At 31.0% G+C, this 16,606-nt stretch overlaps 2 protein-coding genes across 4 annotated transcripts; both read left to right on the top strand.

Moving 5' to 3' along the window:
* The first annotated feature begins 60 nt into the window (after window positions 1–60).
* Window positions 61–2,041, top strand: LOC111423720 (malate dehydrogenase 1). The gene is made up of 3 exons (XM_023057026.2): window positions 61–206; window positions 307–611; window positions 778–2,041. The coding sequence occupies exons 1-3, from the start codon at window positions 204–206 to the stop codon at window positions 1,475–1,477; spliced, it is 1,008 nt and encodes a 335-aa protein (XP_022912794.1). The 5' UTR covers window positions 61–203; the 3' UTR covers window positions 1,478–2,041.
* Window positions 2,042–5,430: 3,389 nt separating this feature from the next.
* On the top strand, window positions 5,431–14,633 carry LOC111423749 (zinc finger CCCH domain-containing protein 11A-like). Of its 3 annotated transcripts, none has more exons than XM_023057072.2 (7): window positions 5,431–5,533; window positions 5,871–5,961; window positions 6,022–6,141; window positions 6,238–6,391; window positions 6,457–6,555; window positions 13,585–13,713; window positions 13,773–14,633. In XM_023057072.2, the coding sequence occupies exons 2-7, from the start codon at window positions 5,902–5,904 to the stop codon at window positions 14,504–14,506; spliced, it is 1,296 nt and encodes a 431-aa protein (XP_022912840.2). In that variant the 5' UTR covers window positions 5,431–5,533; window positions 5,871–5,901; the 3' UTR covers window positions 14,507–14,633. The 3 variants fall into 3 exon arrangements, with proteins under 3 accessions (XP_022912840.2, XP_022912839.2, XP_022912838.2); XM_023057071.2 differs by lacking the exon at window positions 5,431–5,533 and adding an exon at window positions 5,547–5,662; XM_023057070.2 differs by lacking the exon at window positions 5,431–5,533 and having other exon boundaries at window positions 5,558–5,961.
* The last annotated feature ends 1,973 nt before the right edge of the window (window positions 14,634–16,606 follow it).

The raw sequence follows: 16,606 nt of genomic DNA on the forward strand, positions 1-16,606 counted from the left end.
ACGAATCAAAACTTAACCAACTCTATCTTTCTATCCTTTTCTATTTTCTGTCATAACCACATATTTAATAAGTCTAAAACGTCATATCAGTCACTCAACAATTTCTGATAAAAAGGCCACCTTGAACTGTGAAAGGGCAGTTGTATTATAAGTTATCGTATCGAGAACACTTGTTGTAACGTTGAACTACTTCAAAAATCAAAATGGTAAGTTTTACTTTTGGGGCTAATCTAATTATAACCCACTTCACCTAATTAATCATGCTTTTAAAGATACTTTTTTATAAAAAAAATCTTGTATTTCCAGGCTGAACCAATTAAAGTTGTTGTAACTGGTGCTGCTGGACAAATCGCTTACTCATTGTTATTCATGATAGGCAAAGGAGATGTTTTCGGAACTGATCAACCCCTTATCCTTCATTTATTGGATATTCCCCCAATGATGGGCGTCCTTGAAGCTGTTCATATGGAATTACGCGATAGCGCATTACCCCTTTTAAGAGATGTCATCATTACTGCTGACCCCAATGTTGCTTTTAAAGATGTTTCCGCCGCTTTTCTTGTAGGTGCTATGCCCCGTAAACAAGGAATGGAAAGGAAGGATTTATTAAGGTGAAGCATTTAATTAAACAATTTTTATATGGAAAAATTCTCAATTAAATAATTAAACTTCGTCAATGACATTTAGAGGTTAAAACTTTTCAATCTGTCAATTTGACATTTGACACATTTTTATTATTTTGAGGTTAAGTTAATCAAAAAAAATTAATAATTTCAGATCGAACGTCTCAATTTTTAAAACGCAAGGTCAAGCAATCGATCAATACGCGAAAAAAGATATAAAAGTCCTCGTTGTTGGTAATCCAGCAAATACAAACGCTTTAATTTGTGCCAAATACGCTCCATCGATCCCAAAAGAAAATTTTACGGCGATGACGCGTTTAGATCAAAATAGAGCTCAAGCTCAAGTTGCTGCAAAATTGGGTGTAGCCGTTAACGAAGTTTACAATGTCGCCGTTTGGGGCAACCATTCTTCCACGCAATACCCTGATATTTCTTTTGCTAAAATCAAACAAGATGGAGAAGAGAAAGATGTTCTTGGTTTAATTCAAGACGACGAATGGGTTCGTAAAGAATTTTTGCCTACCGTCCAAAATCGTGGTGCTGCAATTATTGCTGCTAGAAAATTATCTTCAGCGATGTCTGCTGCTAAAGCTGCTGCTGATCACATGAAAGATTGGTGGTCTGGTACTCCAGAAGGCAAATTTGTAAATATGGGCGTTATAAGTGATGGGAGTTATGGGGCTCCGAATAATGTGATTTTTTCATTCCCATTAACAATTAAAGATAAAAAATGGAGTATTGTTCAAGGATTGGTCTTTGATGCATTCGGAAAAGATAAGTTTGACCTTACATCTAAGGAATTGGTAGAAGAAAGAGATGAAGCTATGTCAATTATAGAGGATGCTGACGCATGACTAGGCAACAAGCTTTAAGTTTTCAAAACTTTAAAAAAGAATCTTTGTAGAGACCCTTTTGCTTATTGAGCACATTGAAATTGTCTCGTCCTTTTTTAAAGATTTGATTATTTAAAGGCCTTGGACGTTTTCTTTATTTCTACACGCATATATTATGTAATTCTTTTCCCCTTGCATTTATTTTTAACAGTTATACACGCCCCTGATTATTTCATTTATTTTTTATTAAAATATTACTCATATTCATTTAATTCAGTTAAAATTATTCGTATTTTTTTTTTTGATTGTTGAAGATAGAGATGGAATTGTATTTGCTCAAAGAGATGTATACATTAAGAAAAAGTGATTATTCTCCCCAAAATATTTTTATTATGGATAAAAACGTAAAATATCTAGTTTAGGCAATAAATGATGAAAAGATTGTTAGTTTTGTTTTAATAGGGATTTATTTATATTTGGGATATAGTTTGTTGTAATCTATTTGTTAAAAATTGAGGATATTTTTGTGTTATAAATTTTTGTTTAGATTTACTAGTAATGAATAAAGTAATGTTTTAATTAAAATATCTCTTTTTATTTATTATATTATGCAAAATGTGTGATGAACCTTAGTATTGCCCGAAGGTCTTGTTCTTTTATAAATTTTGTGTCTTAGGCAGTCTCTAACTCAGTAGATTTTAGGGGTTTTGTTTCTTTTCAGCGCACAAAGGCGAATTTTGAGGAATAAGATTGAAAATGAAATTATTGCCATTTAACTTTCAGGTGCCTTGAAACACTTTTATAATTATTGTAACAATTGCCGCCAAAATATTTTAGTTGTCAATGACGTCGGGAAAAATTGTGGTTTTTAATTAATTTTTTCTTTAACACTTTTTTTATACAGGGTGTGTCAAATGTCTGGGATATAGCCAACAACTTCGCCATTTATGGTTTTAAAGAAAAATGTTTCAAATACAAGTTTCTTTATTAATTATGGCGCATTTTTTGGCGATATTTGCTTGTTTGTATTGTTTTTTGTTTCGTTGCTATGGCAACCAACATTCTTATTTTGAATAGGATGCATATGTTTTTTTCGCATACTTTAATAGAGGATAAATCCCTCTATGCGATGAACATATCAAATCATATGGTTTTATAAGAAAAAAACCGAGTAAAAATGCGTTTTCTGAAGATATCTACAAATTAAAATCAAAGTAGGCGCCGAAATAACGCCGTTGACAGCTTTAAATGTCAAAAAAATGACAGTTTCAACAATTATGAATAACAAATAATGTATGGGTACACACATTTAATGCAGTTTCATCATCTTCGGCCGTTCACTTTTGGAAGATTTTTAACACTTCCGGTATTAAAGAATTTTTTTTAATACTTTGGATGCCGTGGATTGGGTAAATATTATCGAACAGTGTACAAACTTCACTTTGAGTGCGTTTTCTATCACCGTACCGATACATCATTAATATTTGGATTATTTGTTCGCTTAATTGCACTATATTTGTGTAAACTGTCATATTTTTGACATGCAAGAGATCATGCATAATGCAAGAGAAAACGAAATTATTAAAGAAAATCGAAAATAAAGTATTAACTTTAATCATCTGTATTGGATTAAATCGTAACAATTTAATGTAAGGAAGTCACTGTTCCTCTGTGTCCCATTAGTAATAGATCACTCTGTATATAAAAATATAGGTAGATACAATTAAATAAAATCGCAGTATAGCATAAAATACTTCATCCTTGTTAATTGTATAGATATTCTTTAATTTCCACCAATTTTGAAGTAAAAAATTGACAAAAATATCTTTTTGGCCAAGATTTTTAACTAATTCGCTTCTGTGCAGCGTAAGAGGCTTCCCAACTATTAATTACCTGCTTTAAGTGGCTTTTTTGTACTCAATAGTCGGGTTGGGGTCCAATGTAGGGCGTTCTCGCTGCCTCTTTGGCCAGCTTGTTCGCCCTTTCTTTGCCCTCAATGTCTTTGTGAGCTGGAACCCACCATAGATTAACATCATTACCACTAGCAAGTTATCTTGCGTTACTGGTACACTCTCAGATCACTGCGGGCCACACTGTCACACTGCCCGTGAAAATGTTTATCGATGCAACTTTCTGTCCCTTTTGTAGGTTCAGAACGGAGCAGAAGTTGAAAAATGGTTATGTCCGAACTGAGGGGCAATTTAATGCGGCTATATGGACCACTAATGCGCATACCTACTCTGGATCCAACTACCTTTGAAGCATCGGTTTACCAAGCAAGGGCTTCTCTTTTAAGTTGAGGTTCGTCCAATTATTATATTCTGTCGGTAAACTCGTCCGTTTTAATTTCAATCAAATGGTTTAGACATGGGTCGTTGACGATTCTCTGAGGTTATCCTGCATCAACTTGAGTGAAAAGCATGTTTTCAGTGATAAGGCACTTAAAGCTGCCTCCTTTTGTATGTATAAATGAAGTGGTGTGAGACTGAGTAGTGCTTCAAGAGCAGCCGTTGGACAAGATCTCATTGCACCCGTTATATTAAGACATGTTAATGTCTTGTGTTTTGTTTTTGGCCACCAAACCAGTGAGGCATACGCGACCATGGGTCTGATTTAGTGAGCCATTCGTGGTTTTAGACCCCAGTTCCTTCCAAGGAGCCTGTGGTACATCTGGTTCACCTTGACTAAGTGCGAGTTCAAGTTTACTGTAGTATCTAGTATTACCCCCAGGTATTTGACTTCGGTTTTGAGGTTGAAAGTTTTCTGCCATCACTTGAGGGTGCTCTCAATTGTAGCATCCTTCTCCGTGTGAAAAGGATTATTTCGACTTTGTTTGGATTAATGCTGAGCCCATTGCTTCTGTACGAAGTGCTAGTAAGTAGTAGGGCTTTCTGCATTAATTGGGTTATGATAGTGTCAGTGATTCAGAGTTATGTCATCAGCAATCCATTTTTTGTTAAGGTGTTCATCAAGTCAGCAACTACCAGGCATCATAGGAGAGACATCAACGACACCATTTGGTTGTCGAGGGATGTATATCTTTTACGTTCAGAGTTTTCTCCATGGATTCGTAGGAGGGTGGTGTTATCAAAAGCACCCTCTATGTCTATGAAAGCACATAGGGCTATCTCTGTGCTTGTACTTGTCTCCTCTAAAATGCTTGTTAAAGCATGGAGAGCAATAATTGTTGATTTTGCTTTCTGATAAACATGTTGACTTGGATGAAGTGGATTAGTGACCACCTCTCCATTCCTAAGGTATTGATCGATTACCTTTTTCATGCCTTTGAGGAGAAATGAACTTTTAGGTATAAAGACCACTTTTACTTTCCTCCATAATGTAGGTGGCTATATATAGGGATATTATTACTTGGAGTAGGTCCTTTTTGCTAAAAATAGGCGGAATTCCATTCCTTCCAAGTGATTTTAGAGGCTTAAAATTAGAAATAGCCACTACATATTAGAAATATGTAATGTAATTATGTAAATTGCATGACCGGAAAACTTAACATGTAGAAAATTTAATTATACGCTGTTGAAATTGCGGAAAATTGTTAGATATTAAGTTTCATTCAAGATTTACAAACCCAATAAGTAAACACACAATTTTATTTCTAATTATTTTTAAATTATCACGTTTTTTAATTTTAATTGTCAAATTTGACAATTAAAAGTCAAATTTTTTTGAGGTTATATTAATTTTTATTTTAAAATGAAATAATACTTTTAAACTTTGTTTTCCAACTAAAAATCGTTTTACTTGTAATCTAATTCTGTAATCTCGATGAAAGTTCAACAACACTTATTCATTTGGTTAAAGTCAAAGTGTGTGATAAGAAAATAAACTACTGAAGCAAATACAAACGATTAACTTTTTAAAAATTATTAAATAATATATTTATCTTTGATGATATTTATCTTAAATAATATTTTATTGTTTAAATAGGGAAAATAAAAAGATTTATAAGATAAAAATTTTTTTGGCGGGTAAATTTGAAATTTGACTTGAGGCGGATGAAAAGGTAAGTATCCGGTTTGTGCCGAACCAAAAAACGCCAAAGGTCAAAGATTTATTTGGGTGAGTGTCAAATTATTTTTTAAAGTTCGAACGGGATAAAGATACCACGTGCATTTCGAACGAAAATCGTAACCGGAGGTTTTAGTTAAATTTCGGCAAAATCAACAACATGCTCGCAAACAACTACTGGTAGATTTAACCTAAAAAAATTGTATTTCATTTCTCCACCGGAAATCTATATTTATCCTAAGCGCCGGGTTTATTTTCAAATAATTATCTCTCATACGTTATCAATTTAATTTATTTCATATAACTTTATTTTAATTTAAAGTTAACTTTCTAAAACATAACCTCAAAATATGACACAAGTAATAGAAGACAAGTTTGTCTGTTATAGCCTTGATAACTTTTTCCATAAAGTGACGGACATGGAATCTCCCAGGAAGAATAACGATTGTTATTTTTATTATTACTCAACCTGCACAAAAGTAAGTTTTTAAAAACATATGGAAGTAAAAATTAAGGTATTAAATCGTTTCTTTTTAAAGGGGGATAATTGTACATTTAGGCACGAACCGTCTGCTTTGGGATGCGAAACGACATGTCAATTTTGGAAGGAAGGGAAATGTATAAATGTTCGATGCAATTTTCGTCACATGGAATTAAGAGTAAGATATCAATTTTTAAAAGTAAAACTTCCCCAAACGTAGTCATAATGTAATTTTTAAAAATACAAAAGTCATTTTTGATTCGTTTTGTCTTAGAAAAATCGCAAAGCGATACCTTGTTACTGGGAGACCCAACCTGGAGGTTGTTTAAAACCTCATTGTCCCTTCCTCCATCAAAAACGCTCCCCGAACATGATGAATCAAGGAGAAGGAAGCGTTTTAAAAGGTGTTCAAGATTTAAACATGCAAGGTAAAACATTTTCCGTTTCTAACCGTAGTTTTAAGCGATATTTTTTGATTTTTTTGATTAATTAGCTATTCAATCGGATAGCTGCGCGAAGAACTTAAACCATGGCCCAGAGAAAAATTATGGAAACGCCGTGGACAAACCGCTGGTCGTCAATTTCGAAGAAGGTATGCGCCTTTGTAACTAAACAAAAATATTCTTACAAAACAAAAAAAAAAAAAATAATTAATCGACACAAACCCAAAAAATAAGCTGACGGATCAAACGATTGAAAAGAAAAACATAAACGATTTTTTGATTGCGACTTACGACTTGCGATTATCCCTTAAGTGCTTTTGAAAGAGTTTTCTTTTTCTTTTAAAATATGGTTATTATTATTTTTAAATAATTTCTTTTTGGATTTTGGTCTGGACGTTGATGGTGATGGTTTTTGAATCATTTATGAAGGGAAATCACCCCTAAATTTAATATATTTTTGTCTTATTTTTTTGAGATGGAATGTGAAGAAAAGGATTTGATATTTTTGTTGAATTTTGAGTTAAAAATACTTATGGTTATTTGATTATTATTGATTTATTACTTTGATTAATTGATTTATTATTTGATTAATTGATTTATTAATTATTATTATTATCGATGATATTATGGTTATTATGAATTATATAATTATTTAGCTTGATGCAACGGAAAGTTGTTTTAAAAGGAATATACGAAGTGATAGTTTTTTTTTATTAACTAATTTAATTACCAGTTTGTATTTTTTTTTTGTATTATACTTAAACGGAGGACTACTTATTATTGTTTGTTTTTGATTGTTTATTTTTATTGGTCATATAAAAAAGTAGTCGTGTACTTATTTGTTGATGGAAAAAGGAAGAAATTTTTATTTTTTTTCCAATTTTCGGGTGAAATTTATAAAACCGCCCGAAAAAGAAAAACCTTGTTTGTTTTTTTTTTTATTTCATTCTATACATAAACTTGTTTGTAGATAAAGAAACGAAAAAAAAAGAGTTTATTGTAAGGAGTTGAAAATATTTATGTAAAGGAGTATATTTAATATATGAATATACAGGTGTTCCAGGATAGTTACATAATTACCAGCTTATTTTGTAAAAATTATTTCAAATTATCATTTTGATAATGCGTGGATTGAGTATACATTAATAATAATAAATTAGCTGGGTAAAAATTATAGTTGTGGAGCAGCCTGTATAAAAGGACATATTATGTATGTAATTGTGAAAAAGGGGATTATAATTATTATTATTAATACAAATATATTTCAAGTAAAATTTAAAAAAGTGGGACAGGTTTGAAAAGAAAATCTTTTTTGGTTACATTTTAACTTTAACAAAATGCATTGTATAACTAAAATGTAACCAAAGAAAAGCAACAAAATAAAATAAGATTATGTGATCAAAAATGATTGACAAAAATTATTTTGGTAAATTAATAAAGTTTAGCACCAAAAATTAGTTGTGATTAAATAATTTTCAATCATTTTTGATAGCATTAACAGGGTGATTTAGTTAAGTTATTTAATTGCTTATGATTTACTCCAAAAATGTTAAAATACAAACGATTGATGATATCTTGGGTTTAAATCAAATAGTTTTCCACAATCATTGTTTTTTGAGGCATTATGAGTACAATAATTGTCTCTATACACAAAAATTTTGATTTTAATGCAAATAATTTATTACTGCTCACAAAATTAGTTGAAACTAATATCGCATTGGTACTGTTTATGCGACTTAGAGAACGTTTTTGCATCAATGTTACAAAACCAGCAGCAATGTTGTTGAAAATAAGGAAATTCCATCAAATGTAGGTCTTTATCATGAAGAGATATTCTGATATATATGTTCTATATTCTGATATGAGATATTCATATCTGAAACCCTAAAATAGTCAGCTAAATTGCTCACATTTGGTACCGTTCATCTTCTAAATATTTTCTAGAATATTATTACTTATTTGATACATATATTACTTATTTTATCACATTAGGCAAAGCAGGAAAATTTTAATTGAGAGACTTTAGATTTGTCTTTAATTACATTATTCGATGGAAGTTTGCAATTTGGAATTCGATTAACTCGCACTGTATTTAGAGTGTATTTGCCAAAAAATTACTGAAAAAACATCTTTGCCATATCTGAAACCCTAAAATAATCAGCTAGTTTGCTTATATTTGGTACCGTTTATCTTCTAAATATTTTCTAGATTATTGATCATAATGTGGTCAATATAAAACCTGCTGATTTTATCACCATAAGCAAAGCAGGAAAATTTAATTGAGAGATTTCAGATGTGTCTTTAATTACAGTATTCGATGGAACTTTGCAATTTTTAATTTGATTAACTCGCACTGTATTTAGAGTGTATTTGCCAAAAAATTACTGAAAAAGCATAATGTAGTGCATAAAATTAATCGTGATTCAGTTTTCTTAATCAGTGTAAAAGAAGTAACTCCTCAAATTGAGATGTCGTTAAAATCACTTTCAATTGCAATAGCACCACTACTTATCCTCACATCGTCCAATTCGTCTAAATTGAACTTGGTGTTATTTTTGCTGTAAAATCTTTCCCCTACAACCATTTAGATTATTTCTTTGGTAAAGAATATCACAAAAAATATCAAAACTAAAACATGTAGGAAAATCTAAATGATTTATTCTGACAATAAACTTACAACGTTTTTTCTTTTAATTTGGAACCAAACCTTGGCAAGTATATTAGCACGATGTTTCTGTGCAAATTTTTTTATGATTTTGCTTCATTTCCATTTTTTTTTGAGTACCAAGCATAAATACTTTTATTTATAATGTAAATTCATATTTTCGTCCATAAGATCGATTCTTCTCATTATATTTTGCCACAACATCAAATCGGGGAACTAGAATAACTTTTTCTCTCTGCGAAAATGTTTTTATGTGCAAAAATTACCGAAAAAACATGATGTAGTGCATAAAGTTAATCGTGATTTAGTTTTCTTAATCGGTGTAAAAGAAGTAACTCCTCAAATTGAGATGTCGCTAAAATCACTTTCAATTGCAATAGCACCACTACTTATCTATCCCCACATCGTCCAATTCGTCTAAATTGAACTTGGTGTTATTATTTGCTGTAAAATCTTTCCCCTACAACCATTTGCATTATTTTTTTGGTAAAGAATATCACAAAAAATATCAAAACTAAAACATGTAAGAAAAACTAAATGATTTATTCTGACAATAAACTTACAACGTTTTTTCTTTTAGTTTGGAACCAAACCTTGGCAAGTATATTAGCACGATATTTCTGCAAATTTCTTCAAATCGGGAAACTAGAACAACTTTTTCTCTACGAAACTCGTTTCATGTGCAAAATGCTTTAATGTCATGTCATAACAGGTTGAAGCTATCGTGACAATGTTATTGTTGACCCAACAAACACAAATAATAACATATTGACGATGTGGGATGGTTCAAAATTTTCAAATGCTTTTTCTTCTGCAATGGAATACCAAATGTCAGGATTTCTTATATCACTGAAAAATTAATATTGTATCATTCTACTATTATTCTTATCGGTTGGCGATCGAACTAGCTTATATCTTTTTAAGTGAAACCATCGGTGAAGATCTTTTCCCCGTTATTTTGTCTTGTATAATCAATCTAAGAAAGTGGTATCAGCTTTCCTCTCAGTCCATGCAATTTTTAAGATGCGGGAACATTTCGAACTCATTTATCTTTATTTAGCAATGGACTTAGTGTCCAGCTTTCTGATCTGTATAAGAACAGAAATGTTTTTTATTCTGCAATGGCATAGTAAATGTCAGGATTGCTCATATCACTAAATGTTGTGAGTTGCGATATTCTGATTAAATTGTCCATAAGGTAATATGCTAACTAAAGGAGCAGTTGTCTTTCCATGTTCGTTATATCCATCCTTATTAAGAGAGTTGTATATGACCAGTTCCACCTACAGGCAAAAATAAGTAATTAAGCACATTTATAACAAATAATATAATTAATTACTGTTATCATTTTACCGTTATTCTAACCTAACTACAGTTATTTCTAATAAAGGTTACGTTATTCCCTATATATGAGTCGATATAAAGTAGATATTTGTTTCTGCCATATCTGAAACACTAAAATAGTTGGGTTGCTACGTCACATCACCTGTCTTTGGTCACATTTGGTACATGTTTTAAATATTTTCTAGATTATTGATCATAATGTGCACCATAGGCAAAGCAGGAAAATTTAATAGAAACATTTTAGATTTGTCTTTGCATTATTCGATGGAAGTTCAATTGACTAGCACTGTATAAACTAACAATGAGGATGATGTAGTGCGTAAAGTTTAATAACGTTTGTGTTAAACGCAAAACTATGTTTTCAATCTTATTTTTCTGTCAAAACAACGCACAACTCATCAGATTGTAATATCACTTTCAATTGCAATAGCAATGTAGTCTACACCACTACCCCCATGTCGTCTAAATTCGTCCAAATTGAGGTTGGTGTTATTATTTGGGGTAAAATCTAAACTGGTTGTTTCCTCTTTAACCATTTGCATTATTTCTTTGGTCAAAACTAAAACGTGTAGGAAGAACTTTTTAGCTATCACACTGGATGTTATTTGAATTAATATTTAGGCGAGTTAAAGAACATTTTTGCGTCAATGTTACAAAACCAGCAGCAAAACATTGAAAATAAGGAAATTCCAACAAATGTAGTTCTTCATCATGAAGCGTTACGTTATTCCATATATATGAGTCGATATAAACTAGATATTCGTTTCTGCCCTATATGAAACTCTAAAATAGTTGGGTTGCTACGTCACATCACCTGTTTGGTACATATTCTAAATATGTTCTAGATTATTGATCATAATGTGCACTATAGGCAAAGCAGGAAAATTTAATAGAATTTAGATTTGCCTTTGCATTATCCGATGGAAGTTTGCAATTTGGAATTCAATTGACTTGCACTATATGCAGAGTGTATGTTCTTCTTATGGGCAAATAAGCTAAAAATGAGTGATGTAGTGCGTAAAGTTTAATAATGTTTGTGTTAAACGCAAAACAATGTTAATCGTGTTTTGCCATTCAGTGACCTTAATCGGTGTAAAAGCAGTAACTCCACCACTACCCCCATTTCGTCTAATTCGTCCAAGTTGAGCAAATCTTGGCTAATATGATGTTTCTCCTCATTGTATTATATTTTGCCACAACATCAAAATGGGGAATTAGAACAACTTTTTCTCTCTGCGAAAATCTTTTCATGTGCATTCATAAGAGGTGAAGCCATCGTGACAATGTTATTGTTGACCCAACAAACAAATAACACCACATGGAATACTGTATATGGATTTTGCAATGGAATAGCAAATGTCAGGATTTCTCATATCACTGAATAGTTGCGATATTTTAAATAAATTGTACGTAAGGTAATATGCTAACTAAAGGTGCTTATGACAGATTATGGCTCAGCAGAACGTTCGTGATACCACTTACAGGTAAAAATAAGTAATTAACCACATTTATGACGAATAATATAATCATCTTATCGTTACGCTAACCTAACTACATTTATTTCTAATAAAGGTTACGTTCGAGGAGAAGTTGGTAAAAATGGATCAGAACTTTTTAGCTATCACATTTATAGTGCTTACATCAATTTGTGATATAATGAGACCAAAAGGAGTGTTGCCAATGAAAATATTTAAACCATAACAACAAAGTTTAGGTTAACTTAACGTTTTAAATCGCTGTAACAGTATCCTCCATTACTTAACTAGAAGAGATATCATCGACCTCAAAGGATGTTATGGAATGCCGAAAATGTTTTAATAATGAGTGTATAAATCTTTTAAAATTATCTTATTAAAAACTCTTGATTAAAACTTAACTAAATCATTCTGTATCGCATAAATCGAACAAAAAGTTAAAAAAAAAAGGTTCCTCCCAAGCAATATGATTTACAGAAACTACCTCCAATGTTTGAATGAGTTTACACGCAAAAGCTAAGGCAGCTGCAAATATTTTTTTAAAGTTGTAACTAATTAACAAAAAAATGCTAGGGCGAAGTCTATGAATTAGGCAAAAGCGTAATGAAGCTGTAGGAAAGTTATCAAAGAAAATGTGATGTTCAATAAAAAAAATAATTAAAAGCTTTGGAATTTGGCCCAAAATAATTTTTTATTGAACATGCATTATAACATCTGTAATTAGAATTAACAAAATGAGATTTAAAAAAACCTGCAGCTAATTGGGAGCTCATTTGAAAACGAAAAGTTATTTCTTTTTGATAAAAGTTTGATTGCTGGGAAATCAAACTGAAGTTTTATTTTTGGCGTTTCCTCTTTTAAACGCAACAAAACGACTGAATATTTTTGCAATAATGTTCGTAAATTTTGGTTTAAAAAATTTAAACGTTTAAATAGATACATTTTTAGTGCATTCTTGAAAATTAATAATTACTACTTAAGTTTTGTGAGAAAAAAGGAAATAAATAAAACGGCACCTACGCTACAAAAATATATAGATAAACTAAATAAACTATGAGAGGGGAGAAACGAATTGTGTAATTTACACTGTAAATTGTTGGAGAAAATAGTAAGCGCATTGTAGTTAATTAAAATATTTAAAAAGAACGGTTAACTGCATACTGTAATAATTGTTCAATTAAAATTCAAACAAATGGTCAAATTCATTAAAAATCGTTTAATTTTGTGTTAATTTGTTGAATTTGACACCGTTTGTTTGATTATTTTGTTTAAAATTAATTTGATGAACAAATCGAAAACATTGTTAATTATACTAAAATAAATAATGTACAGAGTGTCTTAAAATCGAACACATTAAAAAATAATTTATACTTACAAAATTTGTATAAGATTAAAAAAAATTTATCGCCCAATTTTTTTTTGTTGACCTAATTTGTACATTGCCAATGTTTTTATCTTTCTAATAATCTGTAATTCAGCAAAAAACGGATTAAAATTTTTCTACGAACATTGTTTTGTATTATTTCTTAATCATAGTGGTGACCCTTTAAACTTTATTTTTAATTGAACAATAATCTGCAAGAATGCACTACCTTACATTATCATTTTGTTATTAAAAAACCGATTAAAAAGAATTGTCAACAAAAATTTATTTTAATTTCTTTAAATCTAATTAAAGTGGTGTATTCTTGTAGAATCTGATAACGAGTCGGCCCCCACGCATTCGCCCGTAAAGACTCCGCATGGTGTTAAAGTGAAAACATTAGAAGAAATCCGTTTGGAGAAAATACAAGCTGAATCAGCCGCTTTTTATTCATACCCAGGTAAAAAATTGGTGTACTTAACAAAAAAAATTAAATAATAAACTAAAATTATCTTTCAGAATTTGAAGGTACAAACGACGACCTCCGCGAACGAATTTTAAAAAGAATAACAACAAAAAAATCAGAAGAAAATCAAAACCAACAAAAACCATCAATCGAAGTATTAACCCTAACAGAAATACGTAAAAGAAAACGCTTACATTTCGATCCAACAAACGAAAGTTTAGACGATACATTGGGTAAAAAACAAAAAGTGACAATAAAAGTGAAAAAAGACGATGATTTTAACATTGTTAAAGTGAAAACTTTAGAAGAAATTCGAGCCGAACGCGCTAAAAAACTAGAAAGTGAACGTATTGATGACGGTGTGATGGTTGAAACTACAACTCCTAAGGAATGCGGTGAAGATTGTGAAGTTAGTAGTACGTCGAAAGTTGGCGTTGAATCCGAAATGAACGATATTAAACAAACCGTAAAAATTCAACCTATTAAAAGGTTAAAAAGACCGAGGATTTTTGAATCCGACGAAAAAAATGAGGAAAGCGAGACGAAAATGATTAAAATCGAAGAAGAAAAAGAAATTATTGACGAAGAAATCGATGATAAAGCAATAATTAAAGAAAAAGACCCCGAAAGTATTTTAGAAAATAATAAAGCCCTCGATACGATTTCTTCAGATTCTAGTAAATTAGATGATGTACTTTTATTGGATGAAGATGAATTTGATATTGAAGGGTCAACAAAACCGGAGGAGGATATTTTAAAAGATATTGATGATATTCTTAATGAATAGTATAATAGTGATAATGTTTAATTAGTTGTAAAATTTTAAAGTTTTTGTACGTCTCATATGAAAAAAAAGTCCAGTGCAAGTTTAACAACTTAATTTAAATCAATTAATATAAGAGTTTAGAAATAAATTGTTGTTTTTTTAACTAATTGTACGATTTTAATTCTAAGTTATTAACTTCTATAAAAAAATGTTGTTATATAAACGTGACAACAAATCAATATTGTATTATTTTAGTATTATTCTTATCATTATGACTTTTTAAGTGAAACCATGATCAGGTAGAGCTCATATTATTCTTATCAGTGGAGCTTCCACGTTATCCTCAGTCCATGCTATTTTTAAGATGGGGGGAACATTTTGAAAGCATTTATCTTTATTTAGCAATGAACTCAGTGTCCAGCTTTCTGATTCGCCCAAAAATTTATATGATGGTACCTATGGGTTAGAAATATGGACCTTAATATAGAAACACCAAGAGGTACTAAAGAAATTCGAAAGGAAAGTGATTTAGAATATATGGCGTTAATGACAACGGTATCTGGCGTCGAAAATCAATGGATTGAATCTAAAAACACATTTTGAAGTTTTTATATGCATGCCAAAACTATTTAATCTTTCGAAGAATTGATGTAAATATGAAAGATGTTCGTCCTTATTTTTACTCGCTATAAGAACGTCATCTAAATAAACGAATATAAAGTTTAAACCATTAATGACTTCATTAATAAATCGTTGGAACGTCTGTGCTGCGTTTCTGAGTCCAAAAGGCATTCTGGTAAATTCGTAAAGACCAAAAGGAGTTGTAATAGCTGTTTTATAAACATCCTCTTCTGCAATTTGATGGCCTTGTGTATTTATTTATTTATTTACCATTTATTGCCACAAATAAGAATACAAAATTACATACGATACACAAGAAGAAAAAAACAATGAAAAAAAAAATAATAAGAACAAAAATATATACATAAAATCCCATTGTCGATTGTTAGTCGAGCAATGGATAAACTTAAACTTAAACAGTATAAGCAGTATCAGCAAATGGATCGGTTTATCGCACAAGCGATCTCTGCCGAATGACCCAACAGAACAAACAAAAATAATATTTGCTGAATATGGCAAGTAGTGATAATTAGATATTAACATTTATCACCAAATAAGATTAAGCAAGAAAAAGAGAACCTGAAAGGCTAAAAGAGACCAAAAGAATCTGCTGATATCAGTTGCCAACAAGTGAGAGCAGTTGAAGAGAGGAAAAAAGAGAAAGATAAAGAACAAAGAATCAGAAACAGCCAGTTGAAGGGCAAGCAAGTGGCGCTTTAAAACATGTCTAAAATTAGCAATGTTACAAATAATACGAATTTCAGAAGGCAGTCAATTCCACAGCGCAATCGACTGTACTGTAAATGATCTGTGATAAATTTCAGTGCTACTGAACGAATAGCATGAGTTGATAATTGCTGGAACCTATCTGATAAATACTTTGGGGTGAAGTTATGAAGGATTTTAAATAAAATGGTTAATAAACGAAACGATCTACGACCCTCACATGTTAAGATCTGACTGTAATTACGATACGGCGTAACATTCTCAAATCTATTTAGGTCAAATATGAATCGGATGCAAGTATTTTGTAGCCGCTGCAATTTACTCAGAAGAGTCACTGAGAGATGGGATAAACCGCATCCACATAGTCGAAATGAGGAAATATAAGTGAGTAGCAAAGATTACGACGGACCACCGAGCTCCAAACATAATAGCTGGCGTTTTAACTGAGTTCAACTTAAGTCCGTATCTCCGAGACCAGTTCAAGACGTTCAAGAAGTTATTTAATGGTACGGATTACGTCATTTTTTGACAAAATTTTACAATCATGTAGGTTAAGATAAAAATCTTGAATGTGAGACAGTGGGTAACGAGGAGTAGGTGAAAAAATGGTTGTATATCTATGTATCTGTAATATTACATATTCATATTTATTTAAATAAAGTACAAAAAACGATACAATATTACGTCAAAAAAGATATTACAATAACTTGGATTTAGAAAATGAGTCGGTTAAAATTATAAACAATCACAATATTCTTGGACTGCCTAAAACTC

This window comes from Onthophagus taurus, chromosome 11 (assembly GCF_036711975.1).
Source record: "Onthophagus taurus isolate NC chromosome 11, IU_Otau_3.0, whole genome shotgun sequence".
Lineage (NCBI taxonomy): Eukaryota > Metazoa > Arthropoda > Insecta > Coleoptera > Scarabaeidae > Onthophagus > Onthophagus taurus.

Coding starts and splice junctions, on each gene's coding strand:
- LOC111423749 (XM_023057070.2), top strand. CDS start 5,833: ATGACACAAGTAATAGAAGACAAGTTTGTCTGTTATAGCCTTGATAAC. Junction 5,962..6,021: donor ATTACTCAACCTGCACAAAA/GTAAGTTTTTAA, acceptor TTCTTTTTAAAG/GGGGATAATTGTACATTTAG. Junction 6,392..6,456: donor TCAAGATTTAAACATGCAAG/GTAAAACATTTT, acceptor TTGATTAATTAG/CTATTCAATCGGATAGCTGC.
- LOC111423720 (XM_023057026.2), top strand. Junction 612..777: donor GAAAGGAAGGATTTATTAAG/GTGAAGCATTTA, acceptor TAATAATTTCAG/ATCGAACGTCTCAATTTTTA.